This window comes from Chaetodon auriga, chromosome 1 (assembly GCF_051107435.1).
Source record: "Chaetodon auriga isolate fChaAug3 chromosome 1, fChaAug3.hap1, whole genome shotgun sequence".
NCBI lineage: Eukaryota > Metazoa > Chordata > Actinopteri > Chaetodontiformes > Chaetodontidae > Chaetodon > Chaetodon auriga.
In genome coordinates this window covers 15,974,627-15,984,797 of record NC_135074.1, presented here as the reverse complement: position 1 = coordinate 15,984,797, position 10,171 = coordinate 15,974,627, and the positions used below count along the sequence as shown (strand labels likewise).

At 41.3% G+C, this 10,171-nt stretch overlaps 1 protein-coding gene across 1 annotated transcript in view; it reads left to right on the top strand.

Annotated features, from left to right (window-relative positions):
- Positions 1-676: 676 nt before the first annotated feature.
- The window catches only part of myom2b (myomesin 2b), a 29,904-nt gene continuing 20,409 nt past the window's right edge, over positions 677-10,171 (top strand). Inside the window, exons 1-8 of the mRNA XM_076737474.1 lie at positions 677-720; positions 3,044-3,147; positions 6,134-6,191; positions 6,395-6,549; positions 6,770-6,856; positions 8,963-9,051; positions 9,684-9,734; positions 9,863-10,027. Of these exons, the coding sequence (XP_076593589.1) occupies positions 3,065-3,147; positions 6,134-6,191; positions 6,395-6,549; positions 6,770-6,856; positions 8,963-9,051; positions 9,684-9,734; positions 9,863-10,027 (688 nt within the window). The 5' untranslated portion in view covers positions 677-720; positions 3,044-3,064. The remainder of the gene's footprint in view (positions 721-3,043; positions 3,148-6,133; positions 6,192-6,394; positions 6,550-6,769; positions 6,857-8,962; positions 9,052-9,683; positions 9,735-9,862; positions 10,028-10,171) is intronic.

The following is a 10,171-nucleotide window of genomic DNA, read 5'->3' as shown; positions in this document are numbered from 1 at the left end:
CCCTGGCCAAAGTTCAGCATGCGACACAGTGTCTCAAGATGTTTCTGAGTGCATATGGAGAAAGACGTTAGAGAGGAAGAAACATCAGTACAGTCAAAAGCGCTGATAGAATGCTTTAAATGTACACATGAAACTGTAGATATACATGGTCATTGACACACTGATTTTAAAATTTGTCTGAGTTTGAAAGTGCACATTCTATAAATCTGATATGTTTTTCATTCAAAAATTTTGCCACTGTGGTATCGAGGAAATTAATGCGAGCAGCCTAGTTGCAACATGGTTATTCAGCCATATTTCTGCTTATTCTGTAGAGCTAAAAATGCTGCTTACAAAGGAGTGGCACAGCCCCCCATGACATCTCCATGGTCAGATTGTTGGCATTGTCTTGAGCAGCTGGTATACTTGAATAACCAGCTGTTTAGCGCCAGTTGTTGAGATAATATGTCAGAAATCAGCAATTGGGCTAAAGCGGCTTCCACTAAAACCTGTAATGGGCAAACTCTGTTCATCAAATAGTTGCCTGGTTCTAGTGGCCATGAGTCTTGAAGGATACTGGTTATATATAGGCAGTTCTCTCTCCTTTTAAGGCCTCGGGGAGAGGCTGGTGGGGGTCGGTTGGAGACGGGTGGTGGTTTTGTTGGCCTGGTACTTGGTTTAGGCTGACTCCCTGTGGGTTCAGGCTGACAACCGAAGTCGGTGCAAGGGAAATCTCAAGGGGTAAGAAAACCTACAATTTCACTCTCTTTCTGTTGCTGTCCCCTCTGGATCCTCAGCTTTTTAATGTACTTTGTTTCAAACCCAAGTGTAGCAGGTGGGATCAGTGGGATGGAGGAGTAGAGAACAGATTAGGGTATGACCAAGGGATGTTGCATGGCCGCTAACCAGAGCTGATAATACTTTGTAATGAATGATAGGACATCTGAATCACAAAGGATGTGCAGCAATTGATTTGCAATAAATGAGTTTATCACTGCTTTGAGGATAATAGCCATAAATGTCCTGTTAGAGGGAGGACAGATAGACAACATGTTTCCCTGTGTGTTTATCGTGGTAGGAGTCTAATTGGTTAAATGGACTCCCACTGGACAGTCAAATTTGGTGGTGACTGTTGCTTCAGTGTAGAATTTGCTGATGCGCAGGGACTCATAATGTGTTGCTCTCATTTTAAATTAAAAAACGTACAATGGAAATGAGCCATTATTATTCCATTGTATTACCACTGCCACTTGTTAGCACAGAGCAAGTGTATCCAAATAACAACTGTGCAAAATCAAGCTTCAGAATTTTAGAGGTTTGTATGGTTACGGTTGGGAATTTTTGAGGTTTACTGTCATAGATGGAGCGGCTCGGGTGTCATTTGGCAGGCGTTTGTGCTGCTACAGTACAGGCAGAGGGTGTAGGACTGACGGGACTAGAATACTGACTTGCTTACAGTGACCACTTGCTTGAGAGCAGTTGAGTTTAATGCTTGTTTTCTTAGGAAGCACAATGTCTTGTCATGTGTGTTACTTTGATTTTGTGACATCTGATGTAAATAAACGTGTGCACAAGGAACGATCGGGACTTCAGTCACGTTAGTGGTATAACTGGTGTGTGAAACCACAGAATATTTTCTGTAAGAGACTTTTCTACTACACAACCAGATGATTCAACCAGGAATTTAAGTCATTATTGACTTTAGAGATAAAAGGTTAGAGATTAAGAGTTTCATCTTATCGATCTGATCAACTGGCTGACTGACCGTCAGCTTTGGGGCATTACAAGTGAGTTAAACTTGGCTCTGCTGATAGGTATGGCGACCCTAAAGCTGGGGCGAGTGTTTCAGAGATGTGGAGACAGGAATGTCTTTGCCAGGGCAGTACGTCTCAGTAGCTTTCAGGGAGAGGATGGGGAGGGACAGTCGCGTTATGTTTCAGCTGACCTTATTTCTGGTCTCTGAGGACTTAGGTGATGTAAGGCAATTATGTTCCAACGCTGCTATGTGTGCATGATGTAAGACAAAGTTATGCTGTTGCTTTGGTGTGTGTACTGTAAAACATGCATGTCAGAAAGAGAGCTACCAAGAAGAAGAGTACAAATCAGTGCGGTCATGACCTGAAAGTAAAAGTAAAGTGAAAGTAAATTTTCGTTAAATAAAAGCTCTACTGTTGAACTATGAATACAGAACAGGTTAAAGTCTCCAGATAAACTCACGCTTTTAAGATTTAAAGACACTGCTGATGCCTCTCCTTGACTCTGGTATAAATTAAAGTCAATCAATTTAACATCCATGAAAGAAAGAAGATGCACTTTGACAAGCGATGGGATCTCCACAGAGAGCTTTCTTAAGTTGCTGAATTGTTCAGTTTTTTTTATTGTGGAGGTTTTCATTAGACTGCAGCCAAACAGCCTTGAGGTATCCAAATGTTTCTGAAAACATATTTGAAGGAACGTAGCTGTAGGTGATACCTGTGTCACGCTCCTTCCACGTTTACTTTAGTATTATTTCACTTGTGCTTAAGGTGGAAAATATTCTCAGCGGAGCTGTCAGATTGATGGACAATCTCTAGTGCAGCTGTACTGTCAGTTGCTTTTCATATACATCACTGGTCCAACAATAGTCTATGTCCATGCCTTTTGTTTATGTGTGCGTGCACGTGTCTTTAAACCCATATGGTGTCACCTTGTCATTCCTGAAGCTGTGTGTGTGTGTGTGTGTTTGTGTACGTGTATTTATGTGTGACAATGTTTCCAAAGCCATGTGTCCAAATTCTAGCTTGGCTTTTCTTTTTACAGGGCGCGAGTTAGTCAACACAAATATTGTCCGCTATTCTCACTGTGTGTTAGTCGTAAGCCCCAAAGTGCAAATAATCAATCATCTCTTTCCGTTTCATTTGTCATCATGAGGCTTCATCTAATTCCTGAAGTCACTCTGACAGTCCCTTAGGGTTGGTAGCCCTATCGTTTGTGTATGTTGGTGTCACTGTGTTGCTGGTCTGACTCGTATCTACTGTACTTTGTTACTGTGTGTGTGTGTGTGTGTTTGTTGCTGGTCCAACAGGTCAGTATCTACAGTGTCACCATGTCAGTGTGGATCAAACGTGGGAGTTACAACCAAGAATACCACCATAAAGAGAGCAAATATGTGGTTAAAGAATACAGCAGGTACATGTACCACTCTAATGCTAACAGATGTACTTAAAACTAAAACTTTAATCATACTTATGACAGCCTTGTTATGGCAGTAAGTCTTGTCTTTGCCAAATGTGAAAATTTTGCTGTATCGCTAAATACAGCAAAAATAACTGATCTTAAAAACCCTGACTAGGTTAAAGCTTAAGTTAAAGTCTAAGCTGGTTACATTAAGCTAACACCAAGACCAAACTAACCCTAAGTTAAACTTTCACAAGGTATGTCCAAGACTCATTTCAGAAATCCATATGAGGGCTGATAAAAGCATTTTTTCCAATTGATCATCATTGGCTATATCAAACCAAGTCCAGCTTCATTCCTTGGAAACGCACTGCTTTCTTTTACCCCACTGTGCTCTGTCAAAACACTGGAACCTGTTTGCAACGCACAGCAGCACGAGCAAGTGAACTGCACAGTTTTAATGAGGGTCCCACATATTGAGAGCACACACCAGTGAGCAGGTTGAGGAAAACTCTTGTGGATTTGCATTTAAAATTTAATATTTTTCTCATGCTTCAGAGAAGCTGTTCAAACTTTCAAGCAGCGAAAGTCTGGCACTGACACCTTCTCCTCAGATACCACACAAAACACCATAGGCCTCTCTGGAAGCTGTATTGTGTATAAAATAGCAAATATTCAGTTTTGATTTAATTGGGATCAGGTTAAGAAAACAGTTTTCACTGTAACAAAAATGTGTGATGTCAGTTCTAGATAGTACAACACCATGGGGTAAAAATCTCTTGCTAACAAATGAAGCAGCTGTTACAGAGTGTTAATGTGTGTTGATTGTGTGTGATTAAGAGGAGCACCAACAGGTACTCTGGCTGCTCTGTTTCCTGTCTATACTCACCTCTTAAGAAATCTTATTTTTGCTGCTGCTCACTCTTTCTTGCTTCTTTTTTTATTTGGCTAATAAGCAGCTTTACTCATGGAGTGATTCTGCTCATATCGAGCTGGCTTCTCTAACAGATTTCCTCTCTCTTATTTCAAAGCTTGTGTGTGTAATGTGCCCTAAGTGACTGATTTGCTGATGAAAGTTAACTATATAATGCTCAAAATGATCATTTCTCTACATGAGACAACAACTCTTGGTACATTTGAACAACCACATATGATGCTTATCAACTGCACATAAGATTACCTGCTCTCCTCTTCAGAGCAGCGCACTGAAAATTGCATGCTACTTGGTTCGCCAGTTGGACGAACCCACAAATCCCACAGGCTGTGTAAATGGTCATCATACCTCCACCTGGCATCCACCTGCAACACAGAAACTAAGACATTATTTTTGGTCAAGGACGGCCTCATCTTCCTCTCTTAATGTGCAACACGGGCCCCTCCTGTCTTAGTGTCTTCTCAGTGGTCCCTACATCAACTGCTTCGTCTGTCGCTGCCAGCTTGTCAGGATGTTCCTCACTTTCTGGACTGTGGGGCACTCCCCTCCATCGTCCACAGGCAGTGGTGGAACCACTTCAGTCCTGGAGGCTCCTGGACAACAGTGATGAAACACAGACTCAGAGTTTCCCACTGCTGGCTGATTCTCTGCTGCTGACAATCTCCAGCTCTCAGGCAACAGGCCTGTTGCCAGCTCTGGGGCAGCCTCTCATGGGTGGGGTCTTCAGGGGCATAGTTTGCTGAATATGGGATTTAACTGTGCTCAAAGAGATTGTGTACAGCAGCAAGACAAAACAGGGAGAGACCTGTGATCAATCATTGTCAGTAACAATGGTGCATGACAAAAATGGCAAAAAAATACAGCTGTTGTCCAGGAGGTTCCTACAAATTATAAAGGCAGGTCAAATGTGTTTGTAAGTTAAATATTTATTTGTTGAGACAGTGAAAGCCTGAGCCATATTTTTCAGACAGACAATAATAACCACATCTAACTTTCAAGGACACCAATTGCATTTGTCTTTGACACAACAATGACCTCTGTGGTGCAAACCCTCCAGAGAACAAAGCTCAGACGACCATGTCTTGAGCACGGATGTTGAACAGGAAGGTGAAATCCAAAGCACCTTCGAACAAAAGCTTCTCTTTGTGGTGCTCAAGCCTCTCTAATGTCAACCGCTTCAGCCCACTTATGAAAATTTCCTTGTTGTCGTCTCTTTCCTCCTCACACAGAGGTCATGTGTGAGTGTGTGTCGACAGCCTGCTGTGTAAGGTCAGGCTCAGTCAGAGAGGCTTTACTTCTCTGTCCCTACTATGAAGAGGTCTTGGATAGGGTCCTGCATTCTTTGCATAAATTGGGTTCACACCCTTTATGCTGATGGCAGGGGGGCCTCACTGCCCTTAGTATTAAATGCGTGTCAGAGGGGAAAAAAACTGTGTGAAAAATAACAAATCTAATTAATACTCCTAATACAGAAACAACAGGAAAGACCTCTTAACTCATCACAGCACCAGTTCTTCATGAATGCCTGGTTGGGGTATAGCAGCCATTGTTCCAGCGGGTACCAGGTGGGATTGGTGGATCAATACTGATTGACCTTATTGATAATTTCCCATTTTAGCAAACTGCTCAGAGACCCTGCAGAGCTTGCTCCATTATTGCTCATACAAGGGTCAGATTGGATAACCTCCAGTCCTAGCTCTTTCATTTAAATGTCATAGACCGCCATCATTAAAAACAGCAAGAAACAATGTGGAGTCAGATTACAGGCCTCGTCGAGCGCTGGCTACAGACTGCTGCTCATATCTGAGGCACATAACAAACTAACACACAGCTCAATCCACAAGCTACTTTGGAGGCTTGTTATTTGGGCTGGTAGGTTCCTGAATAACAGTCAATAAGCACTAAACACCTTCAACAGCACGAGGTATTTCCCACACACAGGATGTAACTCGGTGCATGTTCAAAAATCACATTTATTTTGAAGAACTGACTGATTTCCCAGCCTGTGGAAAACCTTGTTTTCCTGTTTTCTGTTAGTGAAACTGACTCAGTGTTTGTCTTTAGCTCTGAGGCGATGGAGGAAAGATATGAGCACAAAACACGTGTTCATATCCAGGACATGGTAAGAATGTGTGAAGCTTCTCTATCCACACTTGTATATAAACACTGATTAAAAATAAACCACATTGTTCTAAAAATGTCCATGTCAATGACAATACATTTTAATATGCTGTAATAATGGGGTAATGTGGAGATGTGTTGGAGTATAAAGTGTATTTTATTCATCTGTTTCATATTTACTGGTATTCCTGTTTCCTTGTCCAGTTAAAGATGAAGATGTTGGATAAATATGTGCGTGAGGGGCCCATGATCAGGGGACCAAAGTTCACGGCCAGACTTAGATCCCACACCGTGTATGAAAACACTCCAGTCACACTCTTCTGCACTGTTGAGGGCTTCCCCACGCCTGTTGTAAAATGGTGAGTAAGAACAAAAACTTTTTCTTTTGACATGGTAATCTAACTCTAAAACTGACAAAATCTATTAACCAAAGTGTTTTTTACACCAGCATCTCTCTTTTCTTTTCCTTTTTTAGATATGATAGTAGATTTTAGTAGTGATGTCAAGAAAGCTAAAATGTTGTCCACTAATGTTCCACCTGTCTTGATGCTGGTGAGTTGTGATTTTCCTACATTTTAGGTATAGGGACGGTGTAATCCTGGACGAGTCCTCTGGAAGGTACCTGGTTGAATCTAAAGGTGGAATCCATTCTCTGGAGATCCCAAGGTACAGTAAGTCAAAAAACACAGACTTTAAACATGATTTAAATGGAGCCCTGTATGGTTTATGACCATATAATTAGCAGGATTTCATATCAAAGGGACACTCCTCCAATTCTACCCATAAAAGTCAGTTTCTTTGTTGCAGTATAAAACTACTCTGCTTGTGAAAAATAGCTGTTTAACAAAGTTCTGAATATTTGCATTATAAAGTGCAGATATACAGTTTGAAAGATGAGGACGTTTAACAGGCAGAAAAGGTCAAATGAAACATGTTATTGAGCTGCATTATGCAGATTTGTCATTTTTGAAGCTTGACCCATAGCAGGGATTACACTTTTTTTTTGTTTGTTTGTTTTTTTACTATCTCAGCTTTATGTAAGTGCAGCATTAAACCACTGGAGTTACCCTTAATTGTAGCTTGTTTTCAACTGTGGCCACAGAAGCTTAAAGGGAACATGATACAGCACAGTGCACTATTAAAAGTAGTGATGCACCAGTGAAAGAGAATAAAAAGGCTACAATCTCATGCAAATGTCTAAATCTATAAAACAGGTTTACCAAATGGTTAATATGGTAGGAAACTTATTTCATATGTTTACTAGGGTTTATGGATAAAAATAAGCATCCATTTACTGGGCTTGTAATTCATGACCAACTGCTTCATGGCAGTTGCCCAGTTGGCCAATCATCTATCCCAAGACTACGCTGTGAACCATCACGTCAAATCTGTCTCATCGGGATCGCCACACAAATTCAAAGTGGAGTAATAACGACAGAGTCAGCTGACTGACTTGGTGGGTAGGCTGTGTGGTTACAGATGGGGGATGGGGAATATACCAGTCTCCCTCCAGTCTTAGGAAGCTCAGCTGTTCCACTGCTGACCTCAGTGCTACGTGATACTCCAGGATTCTTTAAGTCATCACTCTCTCCTTGGATCCAGTCACCTTTAGCTCCTTCTGTCTGTTACTTACACACTGATCACCCAGAAGCCATTACTCCTTAGGGAAATGCAGAAGTCTACGACAGCTTGCCATTTATACTCATTCTGTGTGTTTTAAATTAGTAAAAAAAAAAAAAAGCACAATGGCTACTGCAAAAAGCTTGGGAGAGTATCCAAGTTTTAAACTAGGCTGGAAGACCTAAGAGGAAGAATCTCTTTTGAATTGCAAATAAGCAGCAGCTTGTCATAAATTTAAGCCAGGCTCATGACAGAGAGAGGAAATGAAGAATCCCTAAACCCCCAACCTCTCAATCCTAGATCCTTACTCAATGGCATTACACCCTGTCCTACCACCCTCTACCTACACACACACACACACACACACACACACACACACACACACACACACACACACACACACACACACACAGTGCAAACATTTCTGTGCATTTGAAAGCTTAGAGAATGCCATTATGATCCAGAATAAAAATACATTTGCTGCTCTCCCTCAGCTTCCTGTCAAACATCTGTGGCCGTGTGGTTCTAGAGGGAACAAAAGCAGCAACATGATCAACTTAATTACAGCATGCATTTTGCAGCAGCAGATTTGATTGTAAAATAAACCTTTTTTGTGAAAATGTCCTGGAAACGTACTCAATTCTGACCGGCAAGAAGGGTCATCTCTTCACAAAGAAGACACGCATTTCTTACAGCTTTGTGGCACTGTCTCCGCAGCCCAGTAATAAGTCTAATGCCAAGTCTTGTCCAAGCATTGCTTAATGTATCCAGAAGGCTGATGAAGCTGCTGATTTTATAATGCATCCATGTGGGAAATTATTGCTCATTTGGTGCATTAGTTTCATACACCTTGTAAAAGCAAATCTCCACAGCCATTACTTCAGTGGAGCAGATCCTTGTGGATATACAGTACATCTAATATGCAAACATTTTCCAGATGACTGTAAACCAAGAGCTTGATATAAGGTGATGGAGAGCCTGGCTTGGATAAATTCCCAACCCATGGTTTCATTTATACATCTGTCTTAAGAAATCTTTTGATCAGAATACAATGAGAATCTGTGAGACTTCCAATAGGTATATTTAAGGAATCCTTAACTATTTAAGGAATCCCTAATTCCTAACCTTAACTGTTTTACTGTGTATTCATAGATGCTCAACTGATGATACTGCCCAGTACACTGTTGTGGCTGGTAACAGCCATGGACAGGCCTCTAGTCAGGCCTCCATCGTGGTCAAGAGTAAGTCCTTCCATCTGATTATCTTCTATCTGATACTGCAGTGTCATTTTTATTAGACAGTCACAGCAGCACGTGCTGATTAGCAGGTCTGAAAGCATTCAAGCCAGATTTGTCAAGCTGTGGCTTTATCAGCACCGAGAGCAAGAGAGGTTCTGTGGGTCCTATTAAAGTCTTGAAATGTCTAATGATGGGGTCTGGAATGACATCTAGTTATCAGCAATCACTTGTTTTCAATGTGCAGTAGCAGATCTTAACCTTTAAATCAAGATTAGTAGTTAGCTAACAACTAAACTACTTCACAAAACATACATTTCTTTTCTGGATATGATACATTGACTGGTCCACTCAATGAAGAGTCACAGGACCAACTCTGACAGCTAAAGCTGTGACTTACTATTTATTATCAGTTACATTAATATTTCTCTGTTCAATTTAAATAACTGGAGTTTCATAAACAACCCATATGTCATTGCATTTAGCTGAGGCACTCTATAACTGCACACTTGAAGCTGTTATCCATTATTGCTGTCCATTGATATCTGTCAGCCTGTTCATCAATTTCTTCGCCTTTATTATTACTACTGACTGCTGCTGATAATGGTTAACGTTTGGCATATTTCTTAATCATGTAGGGTTCAAGCAGGAGGAGGAATCCAGTCCATATGCATGGTTGCCCTTCACAGGTGAGCATCATAAATATGTCCAGAAATTACAAGATCAGCACCACTACTACTCCACTACAAGCTGTTACCACCAGCCATGTTCCCATCTCTCTCTCATTCACTATTGCTTCTTTCGCCCGATCTCTCAGCTGCCATGCTCCCCAAGATCCATTACACTAAAATCAACATTACTTTCGTGGAGAAGTTTGGACCGGTGTTTGCTACTGAGGGAGAATCTGCCTCTCTGACTGCTTCCATGACCCTGAACCCCAACCTGGCCAACCTGCAGCCTGAGGCACAGTGGTATAGAGATGGTAATTGTTATAAAGAAGCAGTTTATGACAAAGTAATTACACTATAATTGCTAGTAATATATATTGCCTGCCACTGCGACTACCAGACCCAATCTAGTCGACACGCTGCCAGAGGCACAGCAGTGGCAAAATGGGAATATGTTC